General features: G+C 47.3%; 1 protein-coding gene across 1 annotated transcript in view; it reads left to right on the top strand.

The window, feature by feature from the left end:
* The window catches only part of LOC118780505 (kinesin-like protein KIF1B), a 90,847-nt gene that overhangs the window by 52,677 nt on the left and 20,712 nt on the right, over positions 1 to 17,458 (top strand). Inside the window, 16 exon segments of the mRNA XM_036533036.1 lie at positions 3,264 to 3,366; positions 3,859 to 4,007; positions 4,784 to 4,962; positions 5,367 to 5,504; positions 6,871 to 7,122; positions 9,188 to 9,306; positions 9,793 to 9,878; positions 10,250 to 10,379; positions 11,085 to 11,235; positions 11,845 to 11,935; positions 12,268 to 12,386; positions 12,580 to 12,635; positions 15,455 to 15,563; positions 15,807 to 15,873; positions 16,485 to 16,569; positions 16,934 to 17,039. Coding sequence (XP_036388929.1) covers positions 3,264 to 3,366; positions 3,859 to 4,007; positions 4,784 to 4,962; positions 5,367 to 5,504; positions 6,871 to 7,122; positions 9,188 to 9,306; positions 9,793 to 9,878; positions 10,250 to 10,379; positions 11,085 to 11,235; positions 11,845 to 11,935; positions 12,268 to 12,386; positions 12,580 to 12,635; positions 15,455 to 15,563; positions 15,807 to 15,873; positions 16,485 to 16,569; positions 16,934 to 17,039 — 1,940 coding nt within the window.

Here is a 17,458-nt window from a genome sequence, read left to right as displayed (position 1 = left end):
CGTTAAGCATATCCCTGCCCCCTCTGACAGTAATGCAGTTAACCCTAGTTCTAAACCTAAACTGGAACCAAAAGCTAATCCAAAACTTGACTTTGATTGTAACTGCACAAAGGTGCACTTACATTACAGTTACACATTACTTACATATATAATTACTGTGTAAGTACAATGTACTTATTGCCCAATTAATGTAGTCTGACCAAATGTTTTTTCATTGCTGTGTCCTAGTTTTTGCCTCTTTGACTGAGCAATCATAGCTCTGCCACCACTCCCTCTTGTTTCAGCTAAATTAGAATGTTTCTTTGACTTTGGGACAGTTGTTTATAATGAGAGACGTTATTTCATGAATGCAAGTGCTTTATAAGACATTTATCTTTTCAGGAGACAGTCCTGAAGTTGAACAGAGGAGGCTGTGAGATCTCAGGGTTGTGTAACTGTGCCTTTTTTCCCAGTTTAGCTGCAGGGTTGGACTTTAGGAACAAGACTGAATGTTTGTTCTCCTGTGTTTTCTCTCACTGCTTTTCTGTGTAACACAAACCAAAGCAACACTAATCTCACTGAAGTTCACTCCAGTCGGTGCATAACTTGAATAATAGTGAAAAATCACTGAAACACAAAAGTGCTTTCTTACCACTATATGCATGCCTTACATGTCCCCACTCCAGTGGATAATGTTATGACTGAACTTGTGAAACAGTGCTGACAGCTAAACACTACGCAGGTTGGGATGAAATGCTATTTGTTTATAGTGTTTATATTTTACTATGAGTATATATTTCAGGAAACCAGCCTTAATGTGTCCGTCCCTGTTCAGTGTTGTACGTTTACAGTGTGAGGTTAAAATCGTTGGCATGCGAGCGAGCCTTCCCGGAGATGCCAGGCTTTTGTGAAAGGCGAGCGTGTGCTCTGTGCATGAGGATGAACTGAAGTTCTGCTTCGCCGGGGCTGTCAGGATGTCTTTGTGCTCTTGTCGAATATCATTTTTAAAAACATGACTGAAATAAACTGCCGAGTTCTGAATGCAAATTGGCGTGGCGTCTGTAACTCTGATCGATGGCCGTTCTGTATTCCCTGTAAAAGGGAGGTGCTAGGAGCGTCTGTCTGTCTGTCTGTCTCTCTCTCTCTCTCTCTCTCTCTCTCCCCCCCCTGTCTGAGATTAAAATATAAGGTCAAGCTTTCATGAAGACGGTGACACATTTCTTTATGAAATCATGCTTCTGTTTTCGTGGGCTCTGACAGCCCAAACCCCAAACACAATTTCTTCTCACCTTTTACTCTGACACATTGAACCTTCATCACAAGATTACACTCTCATTTCACAAATACATCCTTTTGTTTTTTAAGATAAATTAATTTCACAACATGACCTTTACAATACGTAATATGACCTTTCTTATCATTATGAATTGACCACCACAATTTTCACAAACTGATGAGATACCAGTCAGTGGATGAAATATGTGACATTGCATCTCTTTTGAGCAAAGAGCACTCAGAATATTAAATGAAGGTCAAGGCTTACAATGTCTGTGTGTATAATGTACTATAACATTTCACTGTTAAAATGAGATGTGTGTTTGTTGGAGCTACAGTGTTTGTGCCTACTTAGTAAATCATATTTACAGACTGTCAAATACACAGTGCTACATGAGTGGCCCACTTAAAAGCCTTTGTAAGTGGATAACTGAGAAATGACCCATTCAAGCTTCCAGCCTGTGTACAATGGGAGTACTCCAAATGGAAATTAATATGTTTGAATGGGCACCCTCAGATGTGCCTTATTGTGGCTTATTATGTCCAAATTACTGGGAAGTTAATTAACTTAATGAGTCATTTTGCTTGACAGTTGCATTATTTTTTTATGTTCAGCATCAGTTTGTCACAACAGTGCCAGATGTTGTGTGGTACAGACTAAATGCAAGGAAGAGTGGGTAGTGTTGAGTAAGCTGTGTATGTTCCTTTAAGCTGAACAGCAGTTTAGCGCTGTGTTCATCGGGCCCTTCGTGAACATAAAAAGTCTTTGTCTGATGTTCCTGTTATGTTCCCACTGTCTGATCTCCACAGAATGCCGGCGTGGTGCATAAACTACGCAGTAATGACAGTGACCCACTGTGTTGCAAAGAAACGTTTTTACCTTTGAAGTGGCACTTAACCATAGTAACCGCAGTAACCATAGTGACAGCCGTCACCCAAAGAGACAACAAGATTTACTTTTCCTGCTTTATTTCTCAGGAGACACAACTAAAGAAGTGATTTTTTTTCTTACCTTTTTAGTTCTCACTAAGACCTGAATTTTTGTTTCCGTTTGGTGAAATGCCGCTGACCTACGTCCAGTGTCAGTCACCGTAAAGTTAAACTGTGTGACTTTGTGTTCTGGGTGTCAGTTGCACCGGGAAGCTGGTGGATAGTGTCAGTCTGAACAAAATTTAGGTCCTGTTTTGATATTTCTATTGACAAAATGCGCTGGTGAATCTGATCCTGCCCTGACTTCACTTATGAAATCAACTCCCGGTCAAATTCCAAAGACACCTACATCATCGCAGAGCCCCAGTCCATTGTTCTTGACCTCCCTCGTATGAGTGCTTGTTGCTGGCTGCCTGTGATGGTGGAGGGGAAGCTAGTGGGGGGTTAAAGTCTGTGTGATATCAGTGGCAGTATTGTGTCCAGGAAGGCTAAAGACAGCCAAGATGAGCTCACTGGAAACTCTGTCAGAAACCCTGCGGTGTCTTTTCATCGTTTTAACATGCTGGGCTTCAGACACCCCACAAAGCACTCCCCAGTAAAATACCTGCAGCCTCACAGCTGCAGAATTCTGAGTATTTTACAGTCAGGTTGGTAAGTTGTGAGGTTTCAATTTAGCATGTGTGTTGAGCAGTCGATGGGCTCTAGATGGGTTTTCACCCATCAAGTAAAGCCCATATGTTAATGTGGACCCCCCCTCCACCCCCTCAATTGATATACAGGAACACAGAGGCTACGTAGTGAAGGGTAAGAAAGGACTGTGTTTTTTTTTTTTTGTTTTGTTTTTTTTTTTCTGGCGAGGATGTTATTGTTCCTGTCTTGCCATATAACGGTAAATTCCCAGGGACTTCACCTGGCAGCAGTCCTGGCCGGTCCTGTGTGTTCAGGGAGCAGCAGCAGCCGTAGGGACAGCACCTGCTGGCTGCGTGGCCCGCTGTGTGGCCGGGGCCGGCCCTGTGGTCCTGTCTGCTGATAGGCGCTGTGTCTGTTGTCTCCTCCGTGTCCTACACGGTGATGTGCAGGTGTATGAGAGCAAACTGCAGGAGCTGCAGAAGCAGGTGGAGACCCGCTCGCTGGCCGCCGAGACCCCCGACGAAGAGGAGGAGGAAGAGGAGGAGGAGGAAGGTAATGATCTGTGTCTGTGTAAAACAGAAGGCTTGCCTCAGACACAAAATGCTAAGGGTATTTAAAGACTCTTTAATTCACTTGATCTTGGTACGTGCGGGAAAAAAAAATATACTGAAAAGACATTATTTTCAAGACAAATAACTGGCTCTGCTGTATGCTTGAATTGCAGATATTTTCAGCAAGGAATGTGTATAATTGTTGCCATGTGTGAAATGCAAAAATACACACAGCTTGCAGGAAGTGACCCTCCTGCAGCAGGAAGCCTTTCTCCCAGGGCATTTGGAGAGCTGTGATGGAAGGGATTTGGCCCACTGCGCTTGGGTTTAGCTCTGTTTGTGTGATCGTTATCTTCACCTCTAAATAGATTAAATGACTCATTCAGTTAAGCATTCTGAGAGCCATTACTAGGGAACAGTTAGGGGATTTGTGTGTGTGTGTGTGTGTGTGTGTGTGTGTTTTCTAACACTTTGCACCCCTTTCTACCCATAGTTCCCTGGACACAGCACGAGTTTGAGTTGGCCCAGTGGGCCTTCAGAAAGTGGAGGTATCACCAGTTCACGTCGCTCAGAGACCAGCTGTGGGGCAATGCTGTGTACCTGAAGGAGGCCAATGCCATCAGTGTGGAGCTGAAGAAGAAGGTAGCACTCATCACCTAACCCTTTTTAAGGGGTCACCTGACCCAATTCTTTGTAATGTATTAACCAGGGCACATACAAAGCATGCTGTTCTGTGCTGGCTTAGCTCAAACTGTGTACATATCTGTAAATCAGACTACTTGGAGGATGAACCACTGGGATTGAGGAGCAAACTGTGTACATGTGTTTTATATGGACAGGCTCCCAAAAGAGGTGAAACATGGGACTCAGCAACATTGATGTTGTTGGCTTATTCCCTTGCCATGAAGAGTTATACACATTAGGTGATGTGAGAATAGCAGTGCTTCCAGTCTATGCGGCTTTCTCTGACCCACATAAACGGGCCTTTGATTTATGTTCTGATTATTTTCTTGTCAGGCTCCAGGCGCACGATGATGCATGCTGTGAAGGAGCAGGCTCTCAATTCCCCATTTTTTAAACTGTTTTTACTCTTATTTATCACCCTTTTTGTTTTTCCGTAATATATACGCCCCCATGTCTCTGCAGTACAGCGTTACCTCAAAAGACCTGACTGCTGAAGCTTCTGAGCAGAGCTCCACAGTACCAAGCAGACTGGATTTATGTCATGTTTCATCTGGGGTATAAAGTGGTTTATCCGCAGGGAATAGACGTCTTTGTTCGTAAAGCTCAGCGAACAGAGGTTTATTTGTTACGCGCCGCTTTGCGCTGTGTATAAAGTCAAGTGATTATGGGCGGGATAATTTGATCTGATGGTCGCCCCCCCCCCCTTTCTCGCGCCCCCTCGTTCTGTTCTTCAGGTGCAGTTCCAGTTTGTGTTGCTGACGGACACCCTATACTCCCCCCTGCCCCCCGAACTCCTTCCCCCCGAGCCGGAGAAGGAGCGCGACCCTCGGCCCTTCCCCCGCACCGTGGTGGCCGTGGAGGTCCAGGACCTGAAGAACGGCGCCACGCACTACTGGTCCCTGGAGAAGCTCAAGTAAGCTGCAGGGTCCCAGTCAGGAGTGCTACAGCTGTTTGGTACAAGTCCTTGTGAAAACAGCAGAACCTATTCAAAGCCAATAGTGCATGCTTTATTGAGCTGGCCTGCGTATGGGATCTCTGGAAAGTCCACAGCAGACAATGTGCCAGCAGCATTAAGGCAAAGCTACAGTCGTTCCAGTATGAAATTACGTTCCAATATAAAACATAATACATCCATGCATTTTGTGTTGGCGTAACTGCAGCAGAGTGTTACGAAGCAGTAGTCCTTCGAATGGAGATGCTGGAGAAGTCTGTCTACGCCTGGCTTCTCCGTTTGCCATGAACGTCCCTGTGCCCCGGGGCGAGCGTTTCGGTGACCGCGCGTGGGGTGACCTCGCCCCTGTGTGCTCTCCCCTGCAGGCAGAGGCTGGACCAGATGCGCGAGATGTACGACCGCGCCGGGGAGATGACCTCCTCCACCCAGGAGGACAGCGAGGGCACCCTGACCGGGAGCGACCCCTTCTACGACCGCTTCCACTGGTTCAAACTGGTGGGGAGGTACGTCCGTCCCACACCCCCACATCGTCTCTGATCCACCTCCACCCATCGTTCATCCTAGCCCCCGCCCCCCCCATGCTCTGATAGGCTGTGGAGGTCTCACTCTTTCTTTCTATGGCTATTCTAAATGGTCTGGAAAAATACTGCATGCAGCAGTTGTTATTTGAAGACTGGAAAAACCTCATGTTCTCCCTTTTCCCTGTAACACATTGTAGTAGTGAGCATCCTCAAAGTGAGGGGTGAAATCAGGAGCCGGTGACTCATCCCTGTCTCCATCTGGAGGGGTATTAGACAGGAGTCAGAGAAGGTGCTCAGAGAGTGCAAATGCATTGTAGAGGTGTAATCCAGTGACTTGGCCAGATGAAGGCTGTGGCAGTGTAAGCCGCCTGTGTGAAGGAGTGGCAGACGGAGAGAGGGAGGCCTGTGATCCCATTGTTCACAGAGGGCCCGCCACCATCAAGGCATTCTGCTCATTTTCATACCACCCATTTAATACCTGTGTCCTGTTGTTCCTGAGTTTGTTTTTGATTTGTTTTGTGTTTTTATGTATTTATTTTTTACATTTTATGATTTCAAATGTGTTTTATTACGTGTAATACACTTTATATTCATTATGTACATTTTGTATCTTATGTTGTCGCATTTTTAAGTTCTGAATGTGCTCATGCAATTAAGTATTTGTTTTTCTCTTGTAGTTTTTAGCTTTTTGCTAAGTTGCTTTCAAGTTATATTAATTTTGGTTCATTTTCATTTCATGTACATATTTTCATGTCCTCTTGTTGTGTAAAATTGTGTATAGTTACTAACACAGCTGTCATAATCTTGAATATTTGTGTTGTTCTAAGTTTACCATGTAATATCTTTTGTTTTTGTTTTGCTGTATATGACATGTGTCATGTTTCACTGGATTCTGGCCTGTTATTTTACTTGGAGTATAATTTTGTAGCAGCTGAGCTGTAATCACCATGTCTTTGTTACAGCTCTCGCATGCACAGCAGAACCCTGGCAGTTAGCTTCAGCCTTGGCACGTTCATCAATAGCTGAATACAGGGAAAGTGATTAGCCTAGCATGTTAGAGCAAATCTTTATTATACGGTATATGTTGGCTATTGCGTGTTCAGAAGCACACTGACATTCTCTTTTGTGCCTTCCATTTTGTGTGTGTTTTATAGATTGCTTGTTCAGTCAGACATTTATATGTGTATGCAGTTCAGTTATAGGTTGTAGCCATGACAACTGAGAGACTGTTGATTGTGGCCTTAATTGCAAAGGTGAGGGTCTTTCAGATGCAGGCCCCAGCGCAGTGTGGGTGCTGCTCCTCTCTACTTTAAAATGTTTTGGGCACCCCCTCCTCCACCCCCCTCAGCTCGCCGATCTTCCACGGCTGCGTGAACGAGCGTCTGGCGGACCGCACGCCCTCCCCGACCTTCTCCACCGCCGACTCGGACATCACGGAGCTGGCGGACGAGCGGCAGAGCGAGATGGACGACTTCATGGACGACGAGGCCTTCGTGGACGACACCAGCTCCGACGCCGGCACCGAGGAGGGCTCCGACATCTTCAGCGACGGCCAGGACCCTTTTTACGACCGCTCCCCCTGGTTCACTCTGGTGGGAAGGTTGGTGAGGTCCACTGCTGTCTGGGGCGGAAGTACAGAAAGGGGGCTGGCTCTTATGGAACTTGGCTCTCCGTGGTGCCGTTCGGGGCCCTGTCCACTTCACTCCTGGCTCCCAGGCCAATTCTCAGTGCTTGCAACAGCCTTCAGGGGAGAACATTTATGGATTATGTTTTGGGCTCATATCTGGAGGTCTGCTGGTGAAAGAATCAGAATCAAAATCAGACTTTATTGGCCAAGTATGTCTGCAGGGGAGAATGGATTGTGTCTTGGGCTCATATCTGGAGGTTTGCTGGTGAAACAGCCCCTGTTTGGAAGCTGTCCTCGCTATGCTGTTGAGACAGTAACATGCCCAAGGTGATACGGGCCAAACATAGCTGTGATCGATGAATACACAATAGACGCTTACATATACTGCAGGTGGATAGATATGCTGCAGATGAATAGATGGATATTTCATACATTTGTCTAAGTCTGCAAACAAACCGCTTAGTCAGTGTCCTGGCTCTGAAATGACATCCGGATGGTAGATTAAATAAACTGGTACCAAATTTGCTTCATCCCTCTGCTTGAAATAGCATCCAAACATCAAACATTTATGATGCAGACTTTTTTTGTCATTTTGAAATAGTATCTGGCAGTTTATGATGTAGGATTTTTTTTGTCATTTTGAAATAGTATCCGGCAGTTTATGATGCAGGAATTTTGTTACTTTTGGGTAGGAGAGCAGCCCCCCCCCCCCCCCCCCCCCCCCTCCATGAGCAGCTCAATGGTTTTGTAAGAGCCAGCAACCCTGTCAGCCTCCCCCCAAGCACAACAAACTTGTGCTGTCTCACGCCAGCTGTCACAGCGCTGATCTCAGCTGTCGACCTTATTAACAACCATCTGTGAAGTTGTGTGCTTTTAACAACAATCAAATACATGTCATTATGTATTTGCAATTCATCTTCTGTTTGATTTTTTAATCATTTTATTAGATTTTGCCCTGTACACAGGCTTTTTATTTTATGTACCTTTTTATGTATTTTCAGTTTGTGTTTGTGTTCAGTTGTCATTTGAATGTTGTCGCTGTTGGAGAGCCCGGTTAAAGCGGCCTTTTCAGTCTGCACGAGTGTGCATTGGGAGATGGAGAAAGATACAGGATCAGTGTGCACGCATCTGGGCCTCACGCCAGCTGGTTAAATAAAGGAAACCGCGTCGTTGTGACTTCACTGATTTGGCAGTGCGATGGTTTTTTCCACCGGCGCTGGCCTTGAGACCTCCTGCGGGTTGGGGTGGGGGGTTGGGGGGGGGATGTGAGGGGGTGGGGGTGAGGAGCAGAGCGCAGATGCAGCAGATCACACTGTCCAAAGCAGGATGGAGATGTGCGACGGGGGTGACACCAACCTCCAGCACACTGTGTTCTTCTAGCACATAGCAGCGAGAATCAATACAGCTGCAAGAGTGCAAGACTCTTTCATTCCCTCCCTCTCTCAGCAGACTGAAAATGCCTCTCGTTTTAAAACCTCTTTCAGTTTGCCATGCATTTGTTTTTCTTTCGGGTAACTGCCATATTTTCAGTGTCGTGTCTGGTTTTTATTTTCAGCCGTTTGTCATTGTTTTCATTGCAACCTGTGGCAGAATCTGTTTTGCGTTTACTTTTGGGACATTACGCCTGATTAATTCCATGCTGTCTGTCGTAGCATTTACACACCATCAGCTCATTAATTCAGTCAGTATATTCCAGCTAATTAGTGTTAAATCACCTGTTGGAGATGCAGGATGAAGAGGTCTCTGTAATGTTGTGGAATGAGCTGGGGTTGGATGGAAACAGATGTCCTTATGCGGCTACAGGGTAAAATTTCAAGCCGTTTGATAATAGAGATGAGTGTCTGCCGCAGCAGCAGCGCCTCAAGGTTTAACATCCCTGCGGCTCATGCCATCTGACATGTGATGGCGAGCTGTCGTTTCCTCTCTGCAGAGAGCCGGATAGAGGAGAACGCTGTGCTGCTTTTTTGGCTCGGTGCAGGTGAGGTAAGGACGCGTGGGCGGAGGAATGACAGCTCTCGTCTGTTGTGTCTCCCCGCAGAGCCTTCGTGTACCTGAGTAACCTGCTGTACCGCGTGCCCCTGGTGCACCGCGTGGCCATCGTGACGGAGAAAGGGGAGGTGCGGGGCTTCCTGCGCGTCGGGGTCCAGGCCATCGCGGGTCAGTGCCACACGCCAAAACCTCTCCTCCCCCCGCCAACACGGGCACAAGAAACCCCAGATTCTTACTGTTGCCCAAACCCATCGAGTTTGCATTGATGGCAGACGTGTCACAGCACAGCAGGAACTTTAAGGAGAGGGTGTCCACCATGCTGCCACCTTCAGCACAGCTTGCACTGATTCTCTTGTGTGAGAGTCCCTTGTGTCAACAGCATCGCACCAGTCACGCCAAGTAGCTCAGCGACTCACAGAGCCTTAATAGGAGCATAACTTAATTAATAACTGATTAAAAAAGCCACCCTGGCATGTTTTCGGCTTGAGTGACTTCAGTAACCGTTCACACGGTTATTGCACCATGTCTTTGTGCTGTCTGCATGAGGCTGTCTCCCTGTGCATTCTGTACAAAGAGCCTCAAGGGCCTCTGTTCGGCCATAAAACATGTCGGCGGCTTCGTCTGGCCTGGTCTGACTTCTGTGTCGCCCTGCAGCTGACGAAGAGGCCCCAGACTACGGGTCGGGAGTGCGACAGTCTGGCACTGCGAAGATCTCCTTTGATGACGAGTACTTCAAAACGGTACGTGGGATAATGAAATTAGCCATCAGAATTCAGAGCGTCGGTCACAGGCCTGGCCCATTATCCTGTCTGCAACAGGAATGTCTGAAGACACATTAAGACTGAGTTTCATAGCAGCCCTTGTGTTTAAGACTGAGTTTCACAGCAGTCCTTGTATTTTAATGCTGTGAAAGCTAATATATTTCTCCAACAAATTATCCCTGACTTTCCAGAAATAAAGCTTTTCACTCAGGAAATCAATTAAGTGAATTTTTAAAAAATGTGGTTGAAAATATCCCAGAAACATGGAATAGTTAAAGGTTGCCATTTATTTCTTGCTCTCCTGGGTGAAACGAAGTTTATGACACTTCGTTCCTCTCCCCCCTCCACAGAGTGATTTCTCCACTGTGGCCATGACCCGCTCCGGCCTCTCATTGGAGGAGCTACGCATTGTGGAGGGTCAAGGTCAAAGTTCAGAGGTCATCACGCCCTCGGAGGAGCTGAATAGGATAAACGACATGGGTAGGCACGAACACGGGGCCACCGCGGGCCAGCTGTCCCCTCCGCACTTCGCCCCTTTGAGTAGGACGCATCCCTCAGCAGGGCTGACACAAGCCCCTTTCAGATGTTTGATTTTATGAGCTGGATGTGAAAAGTGTGCAGAAGAATGGGGGCAGATGTTCCTATTCAGGGTTTAAAATGGCCCGCTATAAAGCATTTGATTATTCTATACAAGAACCCAGCAACTGACCCTGCCTTGTGAATGAAGCAGCATGTTAACACAGTTGTGACACTGGGTATGTAACAGCCAGGGATGGGCTGCGAGCCTGCACTTATCAAGGTTTTGCCATTTTATAATTCTGAACATTTGCAGATTATTGTCAAGTGAAAAGCAGTTGTACTCAAATAATCCTTAAAGCCAACCAGAGCAACTAATCCAACTTCTAATAGCCAACCATAACAAAGCCCTATAAATAAGTTATACTGTCGCACAATACAACATTATATTCAGTTTTACCTAGACTAAAGCTGACCTTGCACCACTGTGTAAGATTTCAGGGATATGAGCACAAGTGTGCAGTATTGTTATCCAGGAGGGTGTACGCACCACGCTTTACCTGTACTCGTGGCTGATCAGGGTACGCATACCTGTGTGTCAGCTCGCTGTGGACCGTGCCATGATGGCTGTCGGTGTGTGTGTGTGCGTGCGTGCGTGTGTGTGATCAGATCTGAAGCGGGGGAACGGCGACACTAAGCTGAGCCTGTCGGAGGGCCTGGGGGGCCAGCTGGAGATGGGCAGTATCTTCACCTTCCGCGTGACCGTGCTGCAGGCCAGCGGCATCCTGCCGGAGTACGCCGACATCTTCTGCCAGTTCAAGTGAGTCCCTCTCCCCGCCAGGGCCGCCTCACGTGCCTCAGAGCAGGTGTACCGCATCTCTCTACCGCGAGTCCCACCTCAGGAACAGAAGTTACCTGCCTGTGTAGGTGCTTAAATTAGAATGTAAGAACATAAGAAGTTCAATGAGGAGAACAGACCATTCAGCCAAACCGGGTTTGTCATTCTCCCTGTGGTGTTTGAGTCCAGCATCTGTGCCAAGCCTGGTCTTGGACACTCCAAGGATCTGTGGTTTGTTTTAATATTAATGACAAACCTGTGCTTAAAGTACAAGCCACTCATTTCAGCTCTAGGAGTAGTTCTACAAAGCTAGAGAGGTTGAGCAGAGATTTAGGGACAAGCTGAGAGTGTTTCTTTAAGAATGCCGCTGCAAAAGACAGTGGCTCAGGGTACGAGTTTGAATAATGAGGTGCAATTATTCAGCGTTCAGATCTTCCCTGTGCGTCTGTCATGCCCCTGTTTCTCCATTCCCTTATCTGCTTTAGCCTGTGTGGGTTTGACGGCCAGTATCTCTGTCATGCTGTCTGTCAGGCTGCGTATAAACGTGTAAATGTCAGGGGTAACAGCCTGCCGTTCTCTTTCTGTGGACAGCTTCCTGCACCGCCACGATGAGGCCTTCTCCACCGAGCCCCTGAAGAACACTGGGAAAGGTGCCCCGCTGGGCTTCTACCACGTGCAGAATGTGAGTGACCACAGTGGGGAAATGGAGCAAAAATACAGAGTTCCTCTTCTCACAAGGACTCCTGCACCTGCTTTAATACAGCAGTGGGCCTTCGCAGCACATCTTTTTCATGGTTGAATCTAGTTTGTAATGTCCTGAGGAGGACCTGGAAGAATTTAATCTCATCTCGGCTGTTCAGTAAGTCTATGAGGCACGCCATTTTATCATACATTTTTGGTGCCCACAGCCATGTCTTGATGCAGGAGTTGTACTTTAAAATGTCTAGAGCCAGTTTGTCCGTGCAGTGTTAAATCTGGTGTGAATTCATCCATTCATCTTGTCATCCTGTTCAGATTGCTGTGGAAGTGACAGAGTCCTTCATCGAGTACATCAAGACCAAGCCCATTGTGTTCGAGGTGTTTGGGCACTACCAGCAACACCCTCTGCACCTGCATGGCCAGGATCTGGTCAGGTGAGTGGTCGCCCCGGTAACACCATAAAGTCACTTGACTTCCAAATAATTAATAACCAGCAGCCTGATTTCACATCAAAAGGCACATTCCATGTTTTTAGTTGTTTTTAGTTCTGCTAAGGTTCTTTACAGAGAGGGAGGGGCTTAGAACCATGATAAAATGATTGACACATGTTCTTTGCTTCCTTTTCAGTCCTGTTCAGCCTTCCAGGAAGTATTACGCCCCACCCATGCCTCTGTCCAAACCAGGTATTATTGTTATCAATGATCTTACCTTCTAACACGGGTGCTTTGTATTACCTCACCTGTTCCATGTGCAGTAGTGTAATTCCCCTTTGTGTAACTGTACATTGTGTGACTAACTGTGCCACTGCACTGGACCACTACACACTTGTACCCAACAAATGAAGTGTGAGCAGCAAAATGGGCTCCAGCATTGACCCGTCGAGAAAGGGACAAATCAATTTCATCCCCAGAATAGCGCAGGAACCTCCACTCAGAGGTTACAGCTGGTCTTCAGCGCTGGCAGCATATCGATCCATAACCACAGCCTGTCACCTTGACGTGAATTCGATTTATAAACCCATCAGCCGGGGAGCACTGAGAGTCCCTGTGACGGTTCATATCCTGCCACTCGGGCTCCGCTCCGAGCCAGCAAAGTCACGTGACGCCACTGTAAATGGTGGCAGGAGTAGTGAGGGATGGTTAGTTGAAACGGCAGGTGAGGTGAATGAGGATATGTGCCCTGCTGGTGTCTTTGAATGGAGCCCAGAGGCCTAAGCGTGTCTCGCCAGCATCTCAGCAGGCCATGCTAGAGATGGCCTCCATCCCTGTCCTCCCGATTTGTTTCAGTTTGTCAAGTATAAATTTTATTTTTATTTTTAAATTGCACCATTAAATTTTATTTATTCCTTTTTGTAGTAGAACTAATGAAGCCTGTTCAGGGCCAGGTCATTTTCTTGCATGCCTCATCTTTCCCCTTCTTTTCTTTCTTTTTTTTTCCTCCTCTGTTCCAATTTTCCGGTCACCCGGTGCCCAACCTGCATTCCTACTCTTCCCTTCCTCCCTTTCCCATGTGGCCCTCATTGCCCACCCCACCCTCCCCTCCCCGGTCGCGTGATCCCCATCCCTCCAGACCATGCCAGAAAGATTGAGTTGATCAGGTATCTGATGAGCGGGTACGTGCACGGGCAGGTGCTGGACACGCTGTCCGAGCACGCCAACGCCCTGGCGTCCTCGGCCGTGGCGAGCCTGGAGGACGGCGCCGACCAGCTGTCGCACTTCCCCTTCCTGCCCGTGCCCATGGGCCCGGTTCTGACCGTGCCCAGACACCACGGTTGGTACCCCAGGCGGAGCCTGAGAGGAGCGGACCCCCCGGCACCCTGCCCCCGCTTTGTGTGTTCTGTGTCTTCGCATAGATCCTCCGGTCCGGTTCCACTGTAGTTAGGAGCCTGAGACAGAACCGTGGCCGTGCGGTGGCCCGTGGTGTCGGCCCACTGCAGTGGTACTTCCTGTTGTTCTGTACTAACATTGCATGGTCACAGACACAGTAAACATCAACCTTTAACTTCTGTTTAAAATCCCCTTCAAAGCTAACTGTATTACGTACAGTGACACTGCCTTTTAAGTACTCCATTACTTTCACAGTTAGACTCTTGCAGAGTTTTACTCTTTTGTAATTCATCAGACTAAAAGGATGACATGAAAATATTATAGTATTTTTAATATCTTTTAAACTACAAGCAATAAAAGCAGTTTCTGATTAAAGATTTAGTCCTGAAGTGGTGTCATGTAGATGCTTTCCAGTTTTGTCAGAAAATAGCAGTCTGTTAGGTAGAAACACCCTGTAGCTGTCTTCCTGTGGGTTCCCTCCCTGCTTATCTGTAGTTGCTAGATCTGTGGCAGTTCTGTAGTAGTCTAGTAGTGGTGCAGTGCAGCTCTCCAGCAAGGTGATGCTGGCCTCAGATGGAAAGCACGTAGTATGTGTAAATGCATTTTTTCACCTCCACGCACTGCAAAAGGTAACCTCGTACAGGTACAAGGTGTCTAGTTTAGTTTTGCTAGATAGATCTCGCATTAGACTATAAAGATTAGATGACTTTTGACTTTATTTTCAGCCTGTGCTGTCAGTCACTAGTATCTTGGCATGGATCAGGAATCTCCTCTCTCTTGCTGCTGATGTGGAATAATGCAAGGCGTGCCCTAGAGATGTAGATGTACAGTGTCCAATTTTACATACACTGGCTACACTGTAAAATCGTTGTCATTTACTTTGTTGTTCTGATACAATAGAGGTTTATTAGAGTTTATTTTAAGAACCAGTTTTGTTTGTGCGTAGCCATTTTCATTTGTACATATGTCCAACATATCTTGCATCAAAATATATTTCCTATTTAAAATGTAGTACATGGTTATGGCCCTGGGCCCGATCCCCTGGGGTACTCCAGTAATGAGAGTGTACGGTCTGCTGTTTCTGCACACAGTCACATTATTAGGCGTCTGGTTGTGGGGAAACCCTCGGTGCAGAGTCATCAGTGCAAAGCCCCATTAGCCTCCTGATGAAAACACCATCAAACAGTATTGATTTTTCAGAGGCGCTTCAGTAATCTGCAGGAGATTAAAACGTAATAAGAGGGGGCGATGATTAGCTCTCTCATCCCATGACCTCTTACTTAACAATGCATCCATATATCAAAATCCCATTAAGGCCTAGTTAAACGCCACATTTTCTACATCTAATGGAATTTGCTTTCCATTAATCTCAGCTGGCTGCCTTTCTACAGTAAAAAAAAAAACATAGTGTTTGTACGGTTTCCTTTGATGTAATTATGCCCTGACTGACTTCCAAACTCATGAATGTCACAGCATCAAGGTAAAATATTCTGATGAGCAGGCAGTCCCAATTTGCAGGGAGCTTACATCACGTCCACTTCTCAAAAAAAAAAAAAAAAATTCCCAGAATGCTCTGTGTTCTCACAGGCCAGTCTATGCCACAGGCTGGTTTGATGACTGTCCTCCAAGTGGAGATATTTCTGCAGTTGTTGATCTGGGATCGTTTGTCTCCGCAGTGCCAGCCACCAAGCTGAACACCATCACCAAGTCTAACCTGGGCCAGTGCGTCAGCAAGTACGACCTGCTGGTGTGGTTCGAGATCAGCGAGCTGGAACCTACCGGAGAGTAAGTGTTCTCTCAGGGCCGTGACCCGCGCCGACCCCGTTCACACCTGTCAGTCAGAGCTGACCCGTGGCGCCGGCGTCCGCCCCGCCCCGCCCGGCAGGCAGCGGCTGGCCGAGGCTGCCATGTTGCATCACCTCACCCGCGGCGCCCTTGTCTGCCCCCGACTCGGCGGGCTGGAGAGCAGCCTGTCTGGAGACGGCGATGGCTGCTGGGTCTCATTAACGTCCTGCTGCTCTTCCTCAGGTACATCCCAGCTGTGGTGGACCACACCGCGGGCCTGCCCTGCCACGGCACCTACCTCCTGCACCAGGTACTGCTCCACCAGAGACGCTGCGCACCGCCTCCTTCCAGCAGCCATTCGGGAAAAACAGCACGGATACCTTAGTCTAGCACCCCCTGGTGCATAGAGCATGCCAGTGTCTCCATTACCGTTTGGCTATTGAACTTGCAGTGTGACGTAGTGGTAAGGAGCAGCGCTTGTAACTGAGAGGTTGCTGGTTCAATTCCCTGCTGCTGTACCCTTAGGCAAGGTACTTAGCTGACAATTGCCTCAGTAAAGATCCGGCTGTATAAATGGATAAAAGTGTTACCTGTGTCAGTCGCTTTAGCTAAGAGCATATACTAAATGACAGTAATGTAAAGAGAGGAATTACTGTATGTACATTATGGTAGATGGGGGGGGGGGGGGAGCAGGAGTTTGTTTCCAAATGCAGGAGTGTTGATTCAGATTGAGATTCAGATTCAGATGCTCTTAGTAGTAGCTGCAGAGAATGTGGCAGCAGCTTTTGTTGTAGTCTGTTATGATGCACGCAAAGTGGATTGTGGATGCATGTGTATCTGGTATGTCTGGGCGCCGTGCTGCACGGGAATGAGTTAAAGCAGCGCGCAGGAAGTGACCCGGCGTTGCGTTTGCGTCCCCAGGGTATCCAGCGTCGGATCACGGTCACCCTGATCCACGAGAAGGGCAGCGAGCTGCACTGGAAGGACGTCCGGGAGCTGGTGGTCGGTGAGTCCCTCTCTCCCGAGGCCTCCCGCGTCAGGCCACTTTCCAGGCCATTAAACTGGACCTTTCTGAAACGGCACTGTTAGACGAGACAAGCGCTGCAGACTGCACCTGCAAAGACTCTGCACTGAATCAGATCTACTTACATCTGCTGTACAGTGCAGCTCCTGACATCAGAAATTCCAAAAACAGGAAATAGCACTCGCCCTGAATGCGAAAGACATTCAAGTAATTGTCATGGGGGGGACCGGCATCCTGTCCAAGGGGGAAACTTGTATTTCAGGTCGCTTCTCATAAGTCAGGTTAAAATACGCTGTCATTTACCCGCCTCTGAATGAACGCACCTGTCTGTTTTTTTACACACAAGGTCGGATCAGGAACAAGCCAGAAGTGGACGACACCACAGCGGATGCAGTCCTGTCTCTCAACATCATCTCAGCCAAAAACATCAAGTCGTCCCATAACTCCAACAGGTACTGAATGACACGCCGCTCGGGGGCCGAAAGAATCGTGATTCCTACGCTGCTGTACAAGGACGTTCACTGAATAGAGTTATGGAGCCAGGACCGCTGAATGAAAACACTCTCCGTCTCTTTCTTTTTCATGACAGAATGATATTTCCTCTCTTTGAGGATGATAGATTGAGAATATTATTTACAACGAACTGTCAGTGGTAAATTCAGTCCTGGTCTGAATGTCAAGGTTACCCTTTAAGGGAACGAGAGAGACACCTGGTGGACATAAGAAGAAATGGCACATAAAATTGCAGTGCCGTTGGTTCACTTGGTTGTTTTGAATGGCTCTGATGTGCATGTGCTCCATGTTGGTATTCATTTTATGTCCTGCTTGAATGCTACATTCACAGCTCATGTTATTGTCCTGCTTGGCATGT

The sequence above is a fragment of the Megalops cyprinoides genome, chromosome 7, assembly GCF_013368585.1.
Source record: "Megalops cyprinoides isolate fMegCyp1 chromosome 7, fMegCyp1.pri, whole genome shotgun sequence".
In the NCBI taxonomy this organism is placed as follows: domain Eukaryota; kingdom Metazoa; phylum Chordata; class Actinopteri; order Elopiformes; family Megalopidae; genus Megalops; species Megalops cyprinoides.
Note: the sequence above shows the minus strand (reverse complement) of the source record. Positions and strands in the feature narration are given on the sequence as shown.